This window comes from Diadema setosum, chromosome 21, assembly GCF_964275005.1.
Source record: "Diadema setosum chromosome 21, eeDiaSeto1, whole genome shotgun sequence".
NCBI classification, from domain to species: domain Eukaryota; kingdom Metazoa; phylum Echinodermata; class Echinoidea; order Diadematoida; family Diadematidae; genus Diadema; species Diadema setosum.
The window spans coordinates 5,079,038-5,101,605 of record NC_092705.1 but is presented as its reverse complement, the minus strand read 5'-3'; the positions used below and the strand labels follow the sequence as shown (position 1 = coordinate 5,101,605).

The 22,568-nt window shown below is 39.6% G+C and overlaps 1 protein-coding gene across 1 annotated transcript; it reads right to left on the bottom strand.

Annotated features, from left to right (window-relative positions):
* Positions 1 to 536: 536 nt before the first annotated feature.
* On the bottom strand, positions 537 to 22,395 carry LOC140244946 (armadillo repeat-containing protein 3-like). The gene is made up of 19 exons (XM_072324554.1): positions 22,332 to 22,395; positions 19,187 to 19,292; positions 18,241 to 18,358; positions 17,558 to 17,683; positions 16,917 to 16,985; positions 16,184 to 16,385; positions 15,036 to 15,204; positions 14,077 to 14,260; positions 13,037 to 13,189; positions 11,621 to 11,906; positions 10,980 to 11,052; positions 9,907 to 10,043; positions 8,696 to 8,864; positions 8,208 to 8,308; positions 6,681 to 6,776; positions 4,738 to 4,950; positions 3,956 to 4,118; positions 2,853 to 2,948; positions 537 to 2,425 (listed from the first exon to the last, which is right to left on the bottom strand). The coding sequence occupies exons 2-19, from the start codon at positions 19,232 to 19,234 to the stop codon at positions 2,315 to 2,317; spliced, it is 2,514 nt and encodes an 837-aa protein (XP_072180655.1). The 5' UTR covers positions 19,235 to 19,292; positions 22,332 to 22,395; the 3' UTR covers positions 537 to 2,314.
* Between the last annotated feature and the right edge of the window lie 173 nt (positions 22,396 to 22,568).

The following is a 22,568-nucleotide window of genomic DNA, read 5'->3' as shown; positions in this document are numbered from 1 at the left end:
ATTGTTGTTCGATGCACACCAATTCTAGGAGAATTTACAAAATAAACCAGATATATAGTGTGCTTTTTTTTTTCTTTTCTCTTTGAAAAAAAGTATTACCATGACAGATCATTTCTGTACAGGTATGTTGGAAATGAATATATGTATATCCTGTCCAAATTGTTTTTGTAATAAAACCAGGAAATGAATAAACTATGTATATTCACATGTGTATGGTTACTCCTTACAGATAGTTATTTTTGTGTTTGTGTCATGCAGGTAGACGGGAGGTTGTACCTGATGTGAGAAAAGTCACTATATTTGTAAAGCACATCAAAATGCAATTTCAATTCTTGAACCATCAAAAACTTTTCTACGATCAGCGCGATTGCCATGACTGACCCTCAAGATCCGATAAGATCACCATTACTCCACGATTCAGACCATGATTTCAATTGTGGCGCAAATTGTGATAACACGATCAGCTGCTAATGGCCCACTCATGGCGTGCCTACTGGATCACACAATAGTGAAAATGAGCCATAAGTAGTGGAAGAAACTGCAAACTTGTGCAGAGGTGTATGGATTCTCCAACAATTTTATTTCTACAATATATCCAAATATAACTGATTTCTTTTTTTCTTACACAAATGCTCACTTGTATACACTGTACAAGATATTATACAGACTAATCCGTGCATCAAGTATACATGACTTGGAAAATACGGTGACGGTATTACCATGCACATGCTACACCAGAATTTTTCAAAGTTGCAATCTATCTGCCAGTGCAGTTTACATGCAAAAGTAAAGACCAACTGAGAATTTGAGAGATTTAACTGGATGAAATATCGTCCTCTTAGGGAGGTTCACATGCAAAAGCCTATCATCGCTAAGACGAGTCGTTTCTGACGTGATTTACATGAATGCATGAATTTTTGCAAGTTCATTCACATTTTCACGTGTATATGTTGTGGCTTTTGTATTTGCCAAATGTCCTTCGGTAAGGTCTCCTTTTGAGTTCAGGGCTGTGGCTTTTTGTCCACTGAGAAAGACACAGTTGCACATGCAATAGCATGCAAAATAATAAATGTCATAACATGTTCAGCCAATCAGATGCTACTACACATTTGAAATCCCCCCTCAAATGTACCTAAGAATACAAGGCTTTTAATCAGATGATATGACAATATGTCTCTTCAGATGCATATTTACATTATTCATATTCATAGCATACAATGTTCTTGAAATTCCAAGAAGCAGAAAATTCTTGTACTACACATCGAAAGAAATTCAAATTTGGAATGATCATGACGAAATGGAGGACGGAGTTTAGTGAGGGTGGAAAAACCACGGAAATGTCATAGTACAGTGTAACAGTCAGATAAATCAAACTCTGTATATCATACAAGTATTTCACATAGAAGCATCATTCACATCTGACAAAAACAACAACAAAAAAAACACGCTCCCATGGAAATAACCACATACTTCGTGGAGTGCCTCGTTATCCAGTTAAAGAAAATATGGATTGATGTAGGAAACAAAAACAACCCTCAACTCAATATACTGTAAGATACAGCATTCTATATCTCGACGTGCATGGGTAACAATTTGCAAGAAGAGGACGGGGGTGTATGCACAGTATGGCCCTGATCTCCGACAGTCGCTGTTATTTTATGCCTTAGTGTTTACAGCACTGATACTTCTCTACAGTAAGCAAGGGCGCAGTCCCAACCTTGTATACCACAGTGATACAATACATAATAATAACAGCACAAATTCATGTCTCGACAGTGCTCAAAGCTATACATTTTGTATCGGGAATATTAGAAATATTAAATACTCTGTACTTCATAAACAGGCAGCAATGTCATCTATTTGTGGGCGGAGAGTTATCCATTCTACCGGCTGTGTTCACATCCCGCTGATAACCACTTGGTAAAAGGCATTTAGTTTTCCATCGCAGGTCTTCATAGTTAATGGTATGATAAAAGGGATGGTACAACGAATCACACGTCACACTAGTTAAATTTGTCTCCTCTTGTAGGATGGACGAGAACCACCTTGAGTGGGAATCAGGCCTATTGTCCACAAGATTAAATTTTCAAAAGAGAATTTCCACTGTACAAGGGAACCACACATTATGCAATCTTCATGCCCCTTTCATACCGTCTGGTACGAGAGAAGAAACCCAAATGTGGAAGGGGAGGGGCGGGGTGTGGGATTTGTCACGGGTCCAATTGGGGGCGTTCACATCTTCTGGTTGAGTGGTTTATGTTTCAGATGGGGATTGTGCCTTCCAGTCAAGAGGAAGAGGAGGAGGAGGAGGCTTTCATATCTTCTGATAGTTGACCGCATCGTTGCTGTCTGATCTCATCAGCCGTCCGGGCTCGTGGACCAGATCCACGATGTAGGCCTTGGGCGGGAACTTGGGGTTCTCTTGCTGCATATTGAATAAGAAAAGTGGGGGAAAAGAGCAAAAAAACAACAACTAATCAATATAGAAAAATTACCTTTCACTCTAATTAATAAAGATAAATTACCAACCACAACTTCATATGCAGTCAAAATGCTGTCGTCTGCAACATCACAAACAAGTGAAATTCACAGAAATTGGCTCAGAGCAAAGATTAGTTATGTGTAAGTTTTCATATTGACAGAACTTAACATCTTTGTCATTATGAAATTAATACTGGTTGCTCTCTCACATCAATATACAAGAATTAGTGATATGGGAACTGCATCTTCAGGAATCTTATTGTCTCTCAATATATTTTCAAGGTCATTCCTTCCTTCCTTTTCTTTTGGTGATGCTAAAAGTATTCCAAGATAAAATGACCAAACAAAAGGGACAAATGATCGTTTCTTACCGAGTCGTCCTCATCGGTCAGCAGCACCTCGTTCCATGCCCTATTGTAGTTTCCCCTGACCAGTGAGCAGGCCACTCCAATGCGGTCAGCCAGAGCCTGGACGTATGCACCAGAAATTTTTATGTAAGATCAAAATTTCACTTCATGTTTACAGGGTGCATTAATCTATTAGTGGAAAAATAGGCAAAGAAAACGGGATTCCATTGGTACTCGAACCCGAGACCTCCAGATATTAGATGGGTGCTCTACGGACCGAGCTATAGAAAGCTGTAGTACAGTGTTCGTCTCAGAAACCCTTAATTCTCAAAGCTCAAATGGTCAGAAGCTACAGCAGTGTGTATGTGTGTGACACACACTTAAACCTGACACAAACCCGAAGGATAATTCAACTTGGGGATAAATGCGAGGGATCACCAAAATGATGTAGTTTTTGAGTATGTAACAAACAAGAGTGCATTAATACTTAAATATCATGATCTGGGTTGGGGTGAACTGCCCTTAAATACCTTAAATAGTTTGATGGGGCTTAAAAACAATGTAAGTGACTAACTGTATATATTGTCACTTATATTTACCAAGACCACACTCCACAAACTGAGCTACTATCAGTCTCTTACTTTGTGAAAACACATTGTATCAAAGTCTACAGAACAACTTGAAGAAATGAGAAACAGAGGAGAACTGAGAAACAAGACCGCGAAGGCAAGTGAGCACTCACATCTCCATGCTATACAAATATTGCATGGGCTATCACACCGTGCAGTTATACCTTTTTAATGCACACTTTTTGCATGGCTGTGCATGTTAGTAGGAAATTAAAGACTGCAGCCTTGACTTAATTTCAGTGCTTCTGACTGGCGTCATTCTTGAACTCATTTTATCATATGTCATAACACTACCTGCCTGCATGACAGTCTGTATAAATGGGCGATGATATTTTACCATGTCATTAAAGTCAAGTCATAACCCGAAGCGATTTGCAAAATTTCTGATGCTTAAAACCTTCGGGAAAGTAAAATGGCTCATTACAGCATTATCATTACTATCCAGAGGGGGAAGGAGGAGGGGGAGAATCAAATTCACGATTCCCTTCTCCAGCTCACCTTGAAGAGGAGGGCACGGTGACAGTGGATCCCCCGCTCGATGCGGCCGATGGGAAGGATGTTGCTCTTGAGCTCGTACTTGAGCTGGCTGAGGCTGAGCTCATAGCTGAAGTTGGCCACCTCGCCCCTCTCAATGGGACCACCCATCTTGTTGCTGACGTACCTGGCAGGAGGACAGATCGACCGATGAAGAGCTGGTTCAATTTTTGCGCACTTTATACGATACGTATCTATCGTGACTATAGCTAAACTGGTCCAATACAATAGCACTGTTCACATTGAGATACACATTTTTCATCAAAGATAGCTCTGGAAAAGCATTTCAACTTCATGTCAAGTTGGGGCAGAAAACAAAATTGAACAAGTGAGCATCTGATCATCACACACTGCAAGAAATGATTGTCAAACAATACCTGTTGTGGAATTCAGTACAGAGCTCTGCAGAAAACATTATTCCTCAAGTGTGTGAAGGATTCTTCATGTGGTTTCTTAGCTTCAATGCAGCACTAAAATAACAGAAGGCTCTACAACAATTCCACTTATGAAATTATTCAATGTGTCAAATATTTCATCCTTGAATTAAGAAAAAAAAATGTATTTCCACAGGGGTTTTTACATGAAGAACTTACTTCAGAGATTTGATTTTTTCTTATATCATAAATGAATGACTGCACTGATATTGACATGTTCCAGAGCAACTTAACAATGAGATAGTCAGAGGACGAACAATTCAAGTTGCTGTAGAATGTGATGCAAGGAACTGAGGAGGAAAAATGACTCACTGGGCAATGGTGATAACCTGCTCCCTCGTGGTGGGCAGCGAACAGACGTCGTTCAGCATGTCGCTGATGTAGCCCTCGAAGGTCGGGTCAGCCGGGGGCTCGTACTGGGGCGGCTGCTGGGCCAGGAGCGCTTGCTGCTCCGCCAGCCGCTCCGCCTCCAGCCGCTCCCGCAGCTCGCGCTCCTCGCGCTCCTTCTTGCTCTCCCGCTTACCCCTGCTCCGCGGGATGGACGGATGGAAGATAAGGTTTTTAAAAAAACGCATCAGCATTCGTCCACAAAGAAGCACTCGCACATTGTTAAGTTGAATTTGAATCAATTTTACACAGTCAATACGTTAATGATTACCCAAGGTAAATGCTCATGAGCCAGCGACTACAAAAACATTTATGGCTGTGCGTCCCCTCAGAAGGACTAAGCAATGAGGATGAGGTACCTTTTCTACAGATACTTACTACTGCTATAGGTAGACTTGCAACAAGGAGCTAAAGACTGGGAGTCTATGGTCTTAATAAACCACTGAGCCACATAATTTCCTTGATGAAGCTTATGGATTTATTGATAATAACACAGGGAACCGACAGTGTATACACAGAGTGCAACTTGATTTCCAAATTTTACAAATGCATACGTCATATATACTCGTGATTTGCCAGAAAGAGTTCAGTGGAAAGTCAACATTTTTTTTTTTTTTTTTTTTTTGCAGGAGCACACCTTTTTTTGCTTGGGTGCATGGCTTGGATCTTTAGCTTTGCCTCAGTGATGAAGCTGCAATCATCTGGATGTGTGTACATATGTGATTGATTGCATAAAGCTAACTGACTAACATCTCTAACTTTGCCGTCTTAGCGCAGTGTGCTCAGATATTTGAAAATGTGTAACCTTTTTTCTCCTCATTTGAATGAGACAATATTAAACAGGGTTAAAGTACAGGTCTTCTTTATACCCGGTGATTACTATTTCCACATTTGTGTGCACGACCATAAATTTTGCAAGCATATCATGTGAATCAGGTAGCGTTAGACAATTTCTACAAGTGGTTGAATTTTGCGATTGAGAGCCACGGCAATGGATAAAGCAATAAGTCTTATTCCTTTTCACGGAGCCAAGTTGGCAAATTTCACACAATGAAGATGATACATATACATTGCTTTTGTGATTCCGGAAGTAACATTTTGGCGTGCTGTTGATTATCTAAAAAGTATCAGCCAACTTGCAAAATTTGCGCAGAATAACACCACCGTGAAATATATGGCATATTCAACATTGCTTTGGTGGTACACTGAGAAAGTGATGTCTTTACCAGCTAAAAATAGCATCTGCTCTGATTTACAATTCCGCCCTCAAGAAAAAAAAAACTGTAAAGCAAAGCGTGAAGCGCTCTTTATAATGAGCTTCTGTAAGCACAATATTGCCAAATGTAAATATGATATAGCTAGATGACAATTCAAGCAGTGGCCTTAAACAGGCAACAGTTGCCCTTTACCATGTTACTCACACATAGGCCTACATATATAAATATGCATATTTATTTAATATGTGCATTGGTCTATTTGTATAAGTGTGTGTATATTATATATATTTGTGTTTGAGTGGGTATGTATGTACATGTCTGTGTTGGTGTATGCATATATATATATAATACATATATATATATATATATATATATATATATATATATATATATATATATATATATATATATATATATATATATATATATATATATATATATATATATATATATATATATATATATATATATATATATATATATATATATATATATATGTACACATATTTGTATCTGTATTTGTGCAAATGACTGTATTTTTTTTTTTGTGTGTGTGTAAGCATGTACATATGTATGTGTATGTCTGTGTATATGTTTATACCTAGGACGCTACTAACATTCACAGGTGGAGTGCTGGCGGTGACAACCTACCCTTTGACGGACGACTTAGACGACCGGATGTTGGACTTGGACTCCTGTTTGACGTCAAGCTCCGACGGGACAGTGGGTGCAGGGGTGACTGGCGGGCTACAAGAGGGCCAGGATGGGTGGTGGAGGCGGGGAGGGGAGAAGGGGTGGAGGGGAGGGGGGCGGGATGTAAGCAGGCAAGACAGGTGTCAACATGCATATTATATTTGTGTGGTGTGTCAAGCTTGTGGATGAAATATGCCAGATTCCCATCATTACACGAAGAGTTTGATCGTAAAGAGTCAACTCCATTTTTGTTAAGTTGAGATATTTGCGATTAAAGCTGCTAAAAAAACACAGAAAATATGGTATAATTTGGATCGCAACCTCAAGGATATTCCTTGTTATATGTTACAAGTGAGGTATCACTTGAAAAGCTTCATTTTGCTCTATCCGATGATAAAAAACAAATAATGAAATAAAATGCCAATACTGAATGACAAAGAATTGATACTGAAATATATGTGAGAATAAGTAAGTGAAAACCAAACAAATCTTACAATGCTTGCCTTGTGATAATGATTCATGAAACAATACATACACATAATACATCAGTTTCATTGGCAGTGCTTGTCTCTGTGCAACATAAAATGTGTGAATGCTGTGTCTAAAATTTCTCTTTCAAACCACAATGTCGTGACAAAACACTTCATTTGTGCAATTTTTTTAAAGCAAAGCTGGCATTTCTCACTAAAGAGTCTTACTAACAACACTTTTCCATCAAGATGTCAAAAATGCTGGTAGAAATGGAGGAAATCAGACAAATATTTTCTACTCATTTGGTATAATTACTAGACACTATCTTGTCTTCAGAATGTGACAAGTAACGCGTTTTTAATGACACTGACAAGAAATGCATTAAAATGTGCAAACACAAAGTACAAAGTCGTTTTTTATTTTTTTCCGATTTTTTTTACACATAAGCATGAGTTGTACTTAGTTACTGTGGACAACTTTAAAATGTAATAAAATGCAAACTCACACTTTCTCTAGTACAGGCTGCAATATAACCTGCTCTAATTGGAGTGCTACATTTTGCAGATGCAACTTATGTTATATTTTTTTTCCCCTCTCTTTTTTTGTGTGTGCATCAGTAAGCCTATTTCTGTGTCCATACAATGTACACAACTATACAAATCTTTAAATGTTTTGAGTCCATCCTTAATGTCCAGTGTCTGGCTGTTTTGTCTAGTGTCCAGTATTGAATTGTCTAATATCTGGTCATTCAATGTGCAGGGGCCAGTACATGTCTTGTGTCCAGTCTAATATATATATATATATATATATATATCAAGTGATCCACACTGTAGTGACCAGTGTCCAGGATTTAATTGTTTAGAGTCCAGCACATAACTGTCTAATGTCAGGTCTTAAACTGTCCAATGTCCTGTCTAATATATCTAGTGTCTCACATTTAATTGTCAAGTGTCAAGTCTTAAATGACCAGTGTTTGGCCTTGAAATGGCCCATTTCCAGTGACCTCTAACTCACCTCTTTGGAGCCCCACAGTTGACCAGGAGGATGGGTCTCTTCTGGTTGATCTCTAGCTTGCTCAGCTCTTCCAGGGTGGCAAACTTGGCCTCCGGGCGAATCTGGAAGGGATGGAGGAAGAACATCAATGAAAAGACTGTGGACAAAATTTGAGAATCTTTCACTTCTGGCAAGTCTAGAGTAGAGAACATGGAGAAATGAGTCAGAATGTCCACTCTGGCCAAATATCTTCTCTTTTAAGTCTGTATTTTGATCCATAAGTAGAAATCCTGCTGTTTACTATTTACGGACTTACAGTTCTTTGTGACTTATAACTCAGCTCTGACCAAAAATTGAGTACGAGATATTAATAAATAAGTCTAGTAAACATAAGTGCAAATACAATGAAATGAAAAAAAGCAACTTCAAACAAATATAACTGAATCAACTTTTAATAAAGGGTGAAAATTCAAAAAGAATTATAACGACTTGAAGCAGCTGTTGCATACCTTTCCAGCGTCGTAGAAGCCATCGGCGATGATGTCATTGGGGCCGAGCTGTCCAATCAGGCTGTACTTGGCGGGGAGCATGCTGTCCAACAGCCTCTCGAGGGCGACATCACTGAATCCGTTCTTCCTGGTGCCTGACTGTTGGATCTCCTTCAGGGCGTCCAGACCACTGTGATGGCATGTGTAAATGTGAGGAATTGACCATTAAAGCAATCAACAGAACTGACCACTGTCCAACTATCATTTATTATCCCAGGCTCTGAGATTGACTGGGAGACAAATTTTGATATGTGTGAAACAGCAACAGCAGCCTCAATGTAGGCATAATACATTTTGACTTTTTAAATTTGAGATAGGCTTTGTATTTCATCACGTTGCAATCTGGGTAAGAATGAACAAGGGATATAATCTGCAAAATCAAACATGCTGGATTTTGTGAAACAGATTTCATAGCTTACATAAGACATGAAGAACATTTTTTTTTTTTAACAAAAAAGAACCCAGCAGCAAAATAAAGAAAAGAAACAGGAACTAAAGAAGGTATTTAAAGAGAAAAAGATGAAATGCTGAAGAGATAATATCATGACAAGGATGTTCGGCATTTCAGGAAAATGATGACAGGTAGAATATGAGAGAGAGAAAAAAAAAGAAGGGCTAGGAAAGAAACAGAAAGACAAACTCAAACAATGAAGTGAAGTCGCCCAAACAGTACAAAGTCTAAACACAGATAATGGGGATGAGAATATATTAGGAGACAAACAAAACTTTCGGTATCAACCGCACAAGTAAGGGCTGTGCAACTGGGGGGGCCTGGTATAACTTGCCGATTGCAATTTATACCAGATCGATTTTTCTTTTTGTCAGCCAATGAAACCTTGAAGTGGGAGAGCAGGTAGGCCTTTTTCTTTTTTTGCTTCTCAGCTGAAGAAACCTGGAAGTGGAATCAGAAAGTTGCGCTGAAAGGTCTATTTTTTTTTTTTTCCTTTGCTTGGTAGCTGATGAAACCCGGAAATGGTTAAAGACATACAAACTGGGCTACCCACTTTTGAATAAAACGTGGCGCAGTCCATGCAAGTGAATAAAAATGATATGGTGTGCATATAGCATTTCTCGGTTTATTACTCTGCAAAGAGCACACTTGCCATCTCTTGGGTGCTGTTTAGGGGGAGGGGAGGGTCAGTGTTTACCCCTTACATACAAGGAGTACCTACCCCAGTTTGCAGAGTTCCGTGGCCACCACAGGGTCACTGGCACAGACCACCAGGGCCCAGGACGCGGCCCGCCGGACGTCATCATTACTGGACTGGAGAAGCTTGAGAAGGGGGCCCAGACCACCAAGACCTCGTAACTAAAGGGGGGTGGGGAGACGAGACAAAAACATGACTTTCATTAAGAGCATTCCGGTAAAATGGGCCAGTGCCACCCTTTCACACAGCATTTCTAATTTTAGAGCCATATTCATTTCATTCATTTCAGGTGATGCATTATGCAGAAGTCATTATGATAGCAGGCAAAGATATGAAATAGTGCCAACCTAATCCCTTGGGTCGCACTGCTGTATCATTCGATTGGTATATCATCATATGTGTTCTCTTGACACTTTATCATTGTGTTACAACTTTGGGAAGTACATCACTTCTGTACTGTTTCAAAGAGGGTCTGTTAGTGTGCTCGTGCTTGTGCTTTTCTTTTTTTTTTTCAATAATAAAGGGAGCATATACTAGTACACTAAATTTTATAACAGCACCAAATTTTCATAAATTAGCTCTCAAACATAAACAGACGACAGGCTCCACTCTCCTTACATATTATACAAAAATGCTACTTGCTCCCTATGCAAACAATGCCCCAGAGACTTTATGTAAATATAGAGTCAAGCTTACTTTGAGCTGTAATGCTTCCATTAGAACATCAGTTATGCAATATTTAATATTTCAGGATTTCCTATTGTAAGTCAAGCTCAATGTAAGATTTGTTTCTGACCATGCAGGGGGAAGATTGCAGAATGTTACAATTGACTGTAAATAGCTTGCTTGTTCAGAATAGTAGCAATGTTATTTTAAGTAGAAGAAGGCACTCGGAATTCCTTGAAGAACAGCAACTTTCACTGAGCAATTGAAGTCAATTGATTAAAGTTGATCTTTGCTGCTCAGAAGAATGTAAATAGAGAATTATTGTATTTCTCTCTCTCCTTTGCTCCCATGGCTAGAGAAAATCTGCTCCCAGACTTACTGCTTTTTTTCACTGCTCTAGTTTTATTAGAACAGAAATCACAGCTCCATACCTGATTCCTGGACTCTGTGTCGCACACAAATGCAGCCAGGGCCATAGCAGCCTTGGTTTGGACGATCGCATTGCTGCAAGATAGGGGAGAATTGGGTACATAAAATAAAAGATGTATATGACCGATTAAATGCAATGTTCATGTTTGTGGTGGAAGACTATAGATTCATGCACAGTGTTATAAGTTCTAGCAGCTGTTGCAGACCATCTGAAACATTGTACAAATGAATGAGTCTGTTTCCTAGCACATTTACATTACTATCATACGTGGGATGGCTTACGATGGGAGAAATCTTGATGCATGCATCAAAGCGAACTCATCTGCAATAATTTTGAATCACATATTGTATGATGAACCGACTGTTTTAACTCATACTTTAATTTAAACATATATATACGTTTCTAACATGGTTATAACAAAACTATGTTATAATGAAGTGAAAATTCAGGTCCCCAAATTACCATCTATATGCCTTTGTATGCTTTATTTGTTTGGCTTGTATGAAAATTCGACATAGCCAAAGAAATCTTCAGGTCCTAAGGACTGCTTATAACAGCAGTCACCTGCATACAAAATCATGTCTTTTCTAAATGGTGACTTCCCTCATGAGGAAAACCCTTTTCCTCTGGTATGTAGCTCACCTGGAGTGGAGGGGCGTGAGGAGGGCGCCGACGACCCCGCGGCTCTGGATGTCGGCGCGCAGGATCTCGTCTGTGGCCATGTTGGTCAGGACCTGGCAGGCGTTGGCCTGGGCGCCCTCGCGTGACGAGCTGAGGAGACCTATGAGGGGCTCAATGCCGTTGCGCTCTGCTAGCTCCACGCAATTCTGGACGGTGGCAGAGGTGAGGTTGGCCAGGGCCAGGGAGCTGTTCTCTGCCACGTCACCATTGTCGCTGCCGAGAAGTTTGACCAGTGGAGCGATGCCGTCTACATGGACACACCAATCAAAAAGAAAAAAAAAGAATGTGGTGGTCAAAGGTCAAAGATGGCTCATGGTGGGAATGAAATATAACTTATTTCATGGACAAACAACTTAAAGGATATGATAATTGGAAATTGCAGGGAATATCTGCTATTATATACCTCATTTCTAGAATCCTCTCATCTGATTGGTTAAAAGGGGAGTCATGAAAATAACTGTGCCCTATTTTTGAGTTACTGTGACCGGGGCCCGGGCACAGTTAATAAATAGGTTTTACAGACAGTCGCGACCCCGTACACGTAGATCGCTCGTATGTACGCACCAATGATACGACCGCCGCGCATTCAATCAGCGTGCTGTAAAAGAGACTAGCGGACTGGTTTGGAGACAATCGCAACCCCGTAGTGCACGTAACGTACACTGTACACATCACTGTACGCACCAGTGATACGACCGCCGCGCTGTCGATCAGCATTGATTACGAGTGCTGTAAAAGAGCCTAGAATCTATATTTTCGGTATCTATTTTTCGGAATCTATATTTTCGGTATATAAAACAAATAATAACTGCTTGACATTCGGGTCACAGTTAAAATTATGGGCCCTCGGTGATGTGAAAACCGTAACCATGCCCTCAGCTTCGCTTCGGGCATAGTTACGGTTTTCACATCACCTTGGGCCCATAATTTTAACTGTGCCCTCATAAGCAGTCATTATTTGTATACTACTAGTACTACTACTACTACTACTACTACTACTACTACTACTACCACAACTACTACTACTACTACCACTATCACTACCACTACCACTACCATTACTACTACTACTACTACTACTACTACTACTACTACTACTTCTTCTAAACTGCTACTACGACTACTCGGTATATATATCTGAGATTGAGTGCGTACTGCCCATCATCAGTGTGTGCATGGCGGCTAATTTTTGCCCACTGTCTTGTGCAATGCAAGCTCGTGGCATTACTACTGGTAAAATGTACTGTAAGTTTTACCAAATGAATGAGACGTGAGAAAGAGAAACAAATGGAAGCTTTACTATTGTCTGTGCAAAGTCTCTTGCTTTCAGAACGCAAAGTTTGATCACCATCATTGCCACTGATTTCAACGACTCACCGTATTCTGCAATGGTTTGCCTACAGAGGGCACTCTCAGCCATGATGGCCAGTGCCTGGGCTGTGGCGGCCTGCACGGGGGCGCTGTCCACCTCCAGCAGACACACCAGAGTCTTCTCTCCCTCTTGCTCGTGGAATATTTTGCAATTCTCGGCTAGAAGAAACATACGAGTGAAAAAGAATTGACGTACAGGCAGGAAAATGAAGGTGCTGGTACAAGATCATGTGCTTCAGCGTTACAGTTCTGAAATATCTGGTCATGTTCACTACACAGAAGCATTGATCCCTTAGCTTCTCTCCAGTTTTGCTTTAAGATGTGATGGAGACTCTTTACCAAGGAAGAGATAATTGTCTGAGACGAGATCAAGTTTTGATATGTATACTAAATGTCCATTGATAAAGCCAAACAAAAAAGACAAGAAAACACAAACAAACAAGGACGCTTCCTTCCATATAGATAGTGATTAAAGGGGCTTCTTCATGGAGTACCTAACATTACAGACTAATGCTCAGTCTTTTTACAGTGGTATCTCTCCCTGCCTCGCTCACTGCTTTCAGGACGTGCAACAACTATATCTCCAAATGAATGCAAATTTTATCATATATATGAAATCAACAGAGAACTAGAAGGGGTCTTATGTAATAATGATATTGTTTCTACAAAGTTATATCTTTGACAGATGGCCTATTAGCATCCTCTTTTATTTTGTGCTCAATACTTTGAACTTCGGTACATTCATGGCACACTTTGAGGAAACTTCATCCACTGATTACAAGCTGCATGCCTTTGCATGCTTCTGGTTGTAAGCAAAAGTGGTGAAAATCATCTGTACCTGTTTGGAATCCATTTTGATACAACACCTCCTGATTACTTTGGCAAAAATTACTAGGAATTGACTTAATAGTTTTACAGAGATGTAGCCACACAAGCCATTCAAACCCTAGAGTCAGATATGATGCTTTTCAAACTTATAAATGACATTCTACATTCAAATTTTGTCCATCTGGCAGGATGTAGCCCTTGCATGATGGGTCACTCACGATTTCGTGCGGCCCTGGCGATGGCCTTGGAGGCGTTCTCCTGGACCTCCGACCGCTCCGACTCAGCTGCAAAGGCCAGGAGCTTCTGGAGACCACCCGTGGTCTGGATCAGTTCCATACTTTCCACGTCCTCAAGGCAGTTGGATAGGACGTTCAGGGCGTGCACATGGAGCTCCTCATACTCCTAGTGAGGAAACAGAGCAGGATGATTAAAAACATTATTTATTCATTCGTTTGTTCGTTCGTTTATTCATTCATTTATTTCATTATCATTATTTTCTTTTGTTGGGGGGATTACTGTATTAACTGGTACATCAGGCACATCCTTTTTTATTGCTTCTGCCTCTACGGAGGCCCTGAAAATAGGGGGTGTGGTGTTGAACATATAAGATAAAAGCAACATCTATCCTTAAAAGATCGCAATTTATTATCTATAGAACATCATACCATAGATGCTTTGGATCAGCAGTCCTTATTCTCCTGGTGAGGACACAATTGTGAATGGATGATTAAAACAATTGTGAATATTACTGAATTTCCAGTGAATCAACCACATGTCTGTTTATTTGTTTTGTTTTGTTTTTTCCTGTATGGGGAAACCCTGAAATCTATGCAGTTTTCCATATACACTAACAGCAACATGTGTGCTAAAAACATGCCACTTGGTGAATCTTAAAACCTAACATAATTCTAATCCTTCATCTGATTCAAAGGATATCTTCAGCAATGCAGATTTAATGTCAGTGCTGCATAAATGAATGACCCTTTTGACTTTTAAATTTAAATATAAACAAATCAGCAAAGATCTTCATCCAGTAAGGACAGACACTCAAACATGGTGAACATTCATGATTGGGCCACAAAGCCACAAATGTTACTAAAAAAAGAAAGAAAGAAGAAATAAATAAAAGGCAAAATGAAGGTGAAAAGAGAGAGAAAGAAAATCAACAACCCCCTACCTTTGTTCCAACAAAATCAACCAATCTCTCCAGCCCCTCCAGTTCCCTGAGAGCCTCGCGGTTTTCAGCATCCTGGGTGGAGAGTGTGAGGCTGCGTAGGGCAAGTTCCTGGATCACAGGGTAGTCTGACTTCAACAGCTCCAGCAGAGGGTCAAGGCCATGGGCGTCCCTGGACGGACATCATCAGGACAGAGGACAGATAGAAATATGTCAGGCAATGCCACCATTATGAATTTACAGGATGAACGGAAAACATGTATCCATGGGTTCATATCTCTTGATACCACTGATATGAAACTAAAATATCTTAACATAGAAACATTGTTGAGGTGGTGTTCCTGGGCACAATGCAAAATAGCAGTATTTTTTTTTTCAGTTTCTTTAATGCAGTTTAGATAAATTATCTGAACAAAATGAATAGAATTGATCGGGTTAATAGGGAGATCCAAATATGTACTGTAGATGACAAAGTTAATTTAGCACGGCACCCTGATATTGGTAGCACTAAAGAGAGGAAGAGGAAAAAAAAAAAAGAATGAGGAGGACAAGGGAGAGTAGGGAGAGAAGGGGGAGGTAGCGGAAGAAGAGGAAGAGCAAGAATGTTTGAAACTTTTGGCGGGTGATGATCATAAAGGAGGATAAAGAAGAAGAGGAGGAGGAAAAGTAAGAAGATTAGAAGGAGGAGAAAGATGATGAGGTGGAGGATGAGAAGGTGAATAGAAGAAGAGGATGAGAAGGACGAGGAGGAGATGGAGGAGGAGGAAGAGGATTAGAAAGAGGAGGAAGATAATGAGGTAGAGGTTAAGAAGGTGGATAGAGGAAGAGGATAAGGAGGAGGAAGAGGAGGAGGAGGAGGAAGAGGAGAAGGAGGAGGAGGAAGGGGAGAAGGAGGAGGAGATGAGAATGAGGGCTAGGGAGAGGAGGAGGAAGACGATGAGGTGGAGGAGGTGGAGGATGAGATGGAAAGTTAGGAAGATGAGAAAGAAAGGGAAGACGATGATGAGGATGAGGAAGTGGAAGTGGAGGAGGAGGTGGAGGAGGAGGAAGAGGCAGAAGATGAGGAGGAGGGTTCGCAAGAAAAAAATGAGGATAAGAATAATACAAGAAATGAAGATGATGGAATGATGGTATCATGCCCAAATTCTCACTTGATGGCTGCCCGGCTCTGGTAGTCCTGCAAGAGAAGTGCGATGGCCTCCGCTGAGTTCTTCTGGACATCCGGGTCGGGGTTAGAGAGGAGGGCAATGAGGGGGTCAAGCCCGCCCATCTCCATGATCTGCATCTTGCTGGAATACTCATTGGCCATGCTGGCCAGACTCAGGCTGGCAAACTCATGGACCAGCGTTTCCTCTGAGCACAAGAAGAGGACCGAAACACTATTTAGAACATAACTTCTTTTTTTTTGTTGGATATGATATTAATCACAGTGATATTATCAATATCCAATGCATTCATGTATGATGGCAACACCAATTTCAAACTACTCTCAATCAAATTGGTTTCTTTGTAATAATTCAGCCAATAGCTGTGTAACTTATTATTTCAGCTTGTTATTTTCCTTTTGACATCTGATTGCATTTCATTTTATTTCATCCCATTCATATTATGGTCATGAGTGGACTCTCATACACTATTTACGTGGTAAAGGTATTTTCTCCCACAGAAGCACGCTGTCTACGCTGACAGTGTACTAAGAAAAAGTCTTGATTACAAAGCAAAAATTAAATTGGCATGTAATGCTGTAAACAGCTTCAAAGGCAACACGCCCTCCCTTTATGCAGCATAAAGATGAACTGAACATATTGCTTAAAAAATGACACCAACAGGATATATAGTCAACAATATCTGGATGAAATCAGTGTAGTATATTTTTTTACTTACCTTCAGGAGCAAGTAACTTGATAAGGTTGGGGATGCAGTCACTTTTTCTAAGCATTCGTCTGACTTCATCTGGAAGTGGAAAAGATGACAAAAATGAGATAAGGAAGTTGCATCCATCTATCTATCCATCCATTCAGCTATCCTTCGACTCATTCGTCCATTCATCCATCTACCTAGTTTGCTATGACAAATACATGACAATTCACACAAAGCCAGCAACATAACTGATTGGGTTCAGAGTTTTTAATGTCAATAACTCTAAAACTATGGAGTAGAACCAGAACACTTTGCTGTCTGCGCTCTTTGCTGTGTTCTAACATTTGCTTTGACATAGATTGTACCACTGCTCTGGCTAACAGGCATGATGTTTCTTTTGCTAAAAACATGTTACAAAACATATTCGTTGCATTCAGAAATGACTCCTGTTTTCCAAAGCATTGGACAACGGCTGCATTTCCTTTGAAAGAAGCTGCACCTACGACAGACAACATCAAATCTGCCTGAAGCACCTGAATCATGTCAAGTGTGAGTATGACTGCTGCAACTTAATATGGTAATTGCTGAACCCTTTATAACCCTCCCCCCCCCCCGGAAAAATGATAGCATTATGGGTGCTGTGGCAGAGATCGCAGGCTACTCACTGTGAGCAGACATGACCCCAAGGGTCATCGTGGCATTCCTTCGGACAGTCTTCTCCTCCGAAGTGATCAGCTTCAGCAGGTGGTCCACAGCTCCCAGCTCCATCAGCATCCCTCTGTTCTCATCACCTGATAGTCAAGACAGAGTCATGTGATCACCAATGAACATACAGGACAGCAATGCTACCATATATTTAAGCAACTGCATACAAACAGATGTACTCAAAAGAATACATAACTCTGTGTGTATTCTCATTTCCTTATAATTAATCATAACACAATGACATCTGCTGTCCTCCTGCTTTGAATTCTCTCTTACTTCACTTATTCTCTTTTCTCCTACAAGGCATGTATTTTTCAACAAACTGAGAATCAAACAAGCAAAATTTCTGGACATATGTTTATTTTTTTCTTTCGCTTTGTTTTCATTACTTTTCAAGATTTAACCCCTTGTGTGCTTTGAGTGCTGTTTTGTAAAGGAAACCCCACAGCATTGCACACACTATCCAAAATTCCTGGCACAGAAAGGGTTAAACAATGTAGAATGCAATCATGATAGGACTGACAATTCTTGTCAGTAATGTTGGTTTTGGCATTATACATATATGATGATAAGAGTGTGTGATGAAAGTGGACCAACACTTTCAGTCCAAAAATGTGAGGAAGTAGAAGAAGCGGCTGCTCACATTTTTCAGCAAATTTGTAGAGCGCCTCGCAGCCCTTGATGAGAATCTCCTCCTCCGGGCTCTCCAGCATCAGCACTACGGTGGCAGCCTTCTTACTCTCCACCGCCAAAGGATCAAACTAAATAGGGGGGGGGGGGGGGGGAGAGGAGATTGAGAAAATCTTTAAAGGAGTACCAAACCCAGCATTTGCAAAAAATACAACATCATAACTAATGTAGATTCAATAGTCATTTCAATGGCCTGGGTTCCGAATCCACTGCTGCCACCAGTTGCAGGAGTACTACATGATTCTGGACAAGGGCACAGAATAAGTCCTCCCTGTAGTCGTGAGGCGCACTGATTTATTCGGGAGCTGCTTGTCCCCAGGAAGATTTCCCACAATTAACATAATTTGCATGAAGTACAACAACTGTACATAATTTACATCTTTGCATATTTAAATTAAGTAAGAGAACCAGTAGAAATAAAAGGACGGGAGGAGGCTAACTACATTATAAGAACCCAATGTGTCAATACTAGAAGAGAAAGCAAGTACAATGAAGATGGCAACTAGCTGGGGTAAATGCCTAACACTGAATGTTGAGCAAAAGAGTTAGATGTGGGGATGCAATGGATGAACACATCTGAACAGGAAAGGGATGAAGGTGAAAAGAGAAATAGAGTAGAGGTCAAAATGAGCATGGGGGAACATATTAAAGACCTATACAAACTGAACTAAATACCACACCAAACTGGGAAAAAATTTAACCCAAAAGAGAGAGAAAAAAAGAAGGCAAAAACCAAAAACAACTGTTATATCACCTTAGTTTTCTCACATGAATATGATGATATAGAGATTGTTCTAGTGAATAAAGTTTAAATCCAATTTAAAAGAAATTGGCTAAATCCAAAACAACAGAACACATGAAATAAATGATGACTAAGTTGATGAAATATTAATTCTCACCACATCCTTTGGAGGTGCCTCTGTCTCCTTCTTCGTTTTCTTCCCCATGCTGAAGGTGTCCCTTTATCTGGGGGAGAAGGTGTCCTTTATCTCGGGGAGAATGTGTCTGTGAAAATTATGAAATCATATACCCATGCAGGCTAACATTAGGAGTAATATCAAACAATGATGTAAATTATCCAAATTGATTTCTAAAGGCATTTGTATCTTGTTTTTTTATTTTCTGGTCCACTTATTTTCTGATTTTTTTACCTTTCAAAAATCAAAGAAGACTAGCAGTAGCACATCATGCTGTGACTAGAACATAGTGCAGTGGTAAGCAGTGGGTGCAGCCATGTCTACTAGATTAGTAGATAGGTTGTCTACAGTTCTCGCTAGTATGACAATGCGGAGTAGATTTAAATTTACCTAAATTCAAAATCTTTGTTTGTTATTCAAATTAGTGAAATTCTTCCGTCGAGATGTTTTCATTGCAACTGATTGACAAACTGCCCAACATCGACGTTTGTTTATCATAATTTTTTTTTTTTTCAGCAATATGTGGATGTGGATATATTCAAATCCCCAGTGAGCACTGTGCGTAGTCTCATGTGTGCATATTTGTTCTGTACGCGCAATGTTATAAAAGAGGGGTGTCGGCTTCAATGTACAGTGTCGATGTGTTGCCACTGTTGGAAACCTAGCTACCATGCTGGTTAATTTTAAGTTAAATAGGTTTGGTATGTTTATCATCGTTGCCGTTGGTGGTTACGCTATTGAATGTTAGACTTAAAGGGACTGTACAGTACTGGTTGAGGTGGGGATTCATGTTTTGAACATTCCTTGGTGAGATAATGAGAAACCTCTTATATGAAATATGAAAGAGCATGTAATTTCAAGAAGGATTCAACATTCATTTGATGAAAATTGGTTTTCAAATGGCCGAGATATCCAAAAAAGTGCTAATAATAAAAGGAGACACGCCACAACTTTATTAGGATCACTTTGTTTCACCTTGTTTTTGGATATCTCAGCCATTTCAAAACCGATTTTCATAGAATAAACTTTTGATACCCCTTAGAACTGCATGCTCTTTGACAACTCATAGAGTGGTTTCTGAATATCTCACAAAACGTTAAAAGCTCAATCCTCACCTCAACCAGAACTGTACACACCCTTTAATGTCAATTACCATATAGAGTAGGGGCACCAATTTGCTGCAGGGCTCCAGTTTGCGGCACCCCTAGGAATATCTCACCATATCTTCAAAGTAGAAGGGTATTTTTTTTTTCTAAATTGTTTTATTTCAACAGCAATTGAAGAGCTTTCTTTTGATACCAAAATTGTGAAATAACTCAGATGATGGCCTTCGTAATTCTAATTTAAACCGTCTGTGTCGCTCTGTTTTTAAAAAAGTATGATTTTCTTAACGAAACATTAAGATTTTGTTCTCTTGCTAGGCAACCACTATCATCCCATGTTTTCATCTTTATGCAAAATCTTAATATCAAAAGAGGCCTTGCATAGTAAGGATTCCTCCTGTGACTGTGTTAAATATTCTAAAATTAATTTCCTTTGTCAGTTTTGAGGATTACAACAGTGACCAAAATGTCAGGGATGGGTCCAGTTTGCAACACCCCTATGGGATTTACACATTATAGCGCTATTTTACATGTCACATTGGGTGAAAATTGATGAAATGCATACAATCTTGAAAAACTATAAAATCATGAAGGATCGAGATAATGAATCCAAATAAAGTGTTCTAACAAACTGAAAACTAGTTGGACTAACAAAAAATATTTGTTTTTTTCAAAATTTTAATGTTTGAAAATATCAGGGGACACTTTTGTTTGGGGTGCCGCAGATTGGACCCCCCTGCCACAAACCTGGTCCTCTTAGTGGTTGCAAATTTTCTGCATAAAAATTGATTATTACAACTAGGGTAATTGTCCACCATACAAAATTGTGATGCAGTGTCAAGAGGCCTTTGGTACCTCTTCCAATAAAAAAAAAAATAAAAATAATTTCTGTTGCCTGTTTTACCAGAATACTACAAAATACCCTTGAAAAAGCCTTAACCTGCCGCAAACTGGGTTCGCTACTCTAGTCGCCACCTGCGTGTATTTCCTATGCACTCCTGGGTTGGCGAACTAACAATAGGCACTGAATTAGTTCGCCGCCCATAGCGCGCCACGTATTATAAGCGCATGTGTTTACACACACACTTCAATGTAGGATGCATTGTGCATCATCGCGTTTGAAAAACTTTGTTAGTCTGCCACCTCAAAATTCCATTTGAAATCAAAAGCATTCTCGCATTAAAATGGTTTTGTTACCTGTTACATATGGTAAAACACATTTTGATTACAATTACTTGTGTTTTTATGGAGGAAAAAGGTGAATTAGGAATGTCTTTTGAGTGCGATGAAAATCCGTCGCCCAAGTTGATCTCCAAAGTCCAATTGAAGCATGCGTTACATGCAATGTGATGATACATGTATGTGAATGGCGACTTAAATGGTAATCGACGTTCGAGTGCCATTGTGAGGATGACTAGGTCTAGCTAGAGAACAGAATCTAGAAATAAGAATCTACATTTTAAAAAAAATACTTGTTACTTGTCTCCCTACCAGCAATGACCAGACCAGATGAAGTCAAAACCGATGTCAGTAGAAGTCTAAAAACGCTAAGGCTACTACCGTACAACAACTTAGTAGAAGTACTAGAACTCTACAACTACAACTGTAAGGGCCAAGGTCTTGTGTTGGGTAAATTAAGAGCTAGACCTTATTCGGAACATTTAACGATCAATGCAGTGCCAGTGCCGTGGACTAATGATAGATACGCAGCAAAAGTCTACGTAACGTTACTTATTACGCACGAGGCGAGGGCAGCCGACCGACAAGCGCAGCACTGAAAATAACTTGCCATGGCAGTCATTATCATAATATGCAGTCAGTCACGGTTGCTTTCAAACTTACATAGATATACACACATGGGACTGATAAAAAAGTTTCGCCTCTGTGTATTTTTCTACAGTTGTTATCCTCTAATTTGGCCTTGAAAAAAGCAACATGACCATTGAAAATAGAAACATGAAACAAGAATGCTGAGATAGTGAGACATTCCAATGAAATAATGACAGAATTGTCTGTTTTCTTACCGCAAAGCGGTGTTCAAGGAACCTTTTTGCTGAGACTCCGAAATTGTTTTCTGCAGTTGCTATGTTGACTGAAGATGTGTATCAAATTTCTTTATTTATTTCTAAAAAAAATAATTTAAGAAGAATTTTGAGCATAAAAAAATCATAATAGATTTAAAAATTATAAATTGTAAAATATCTAATGTTTTTATATAGATTTAAATCAAAATATTACATCTTATAATCTACATTTACGGT

Bases quoted from the DNA above. Each gene is read 5' to 3' on its own strand.
- LOC140244946 (XM_072324554.1), bottom strand. From the start codon at position 19,234: ATGGGGAAGAAAACGAAGAAGGAGACAGAGGCACCTCCAAAGGATGTG. The intron at 14,261-15,035 runs GTAGGGGGTTGT...TTTCCTCACTAG, and splicing joins TTGATTTTGTTGGAACAAAG to GAGTATGAGGAGCTCCATGT. The intron at 8,309-8,695 runs GTATGCAACAGC...CATCCCTTCCAG, and splicing joins GCTTCTACGACGCTGGAAAG to ATTCGCCCGGAGGCCAAGTT.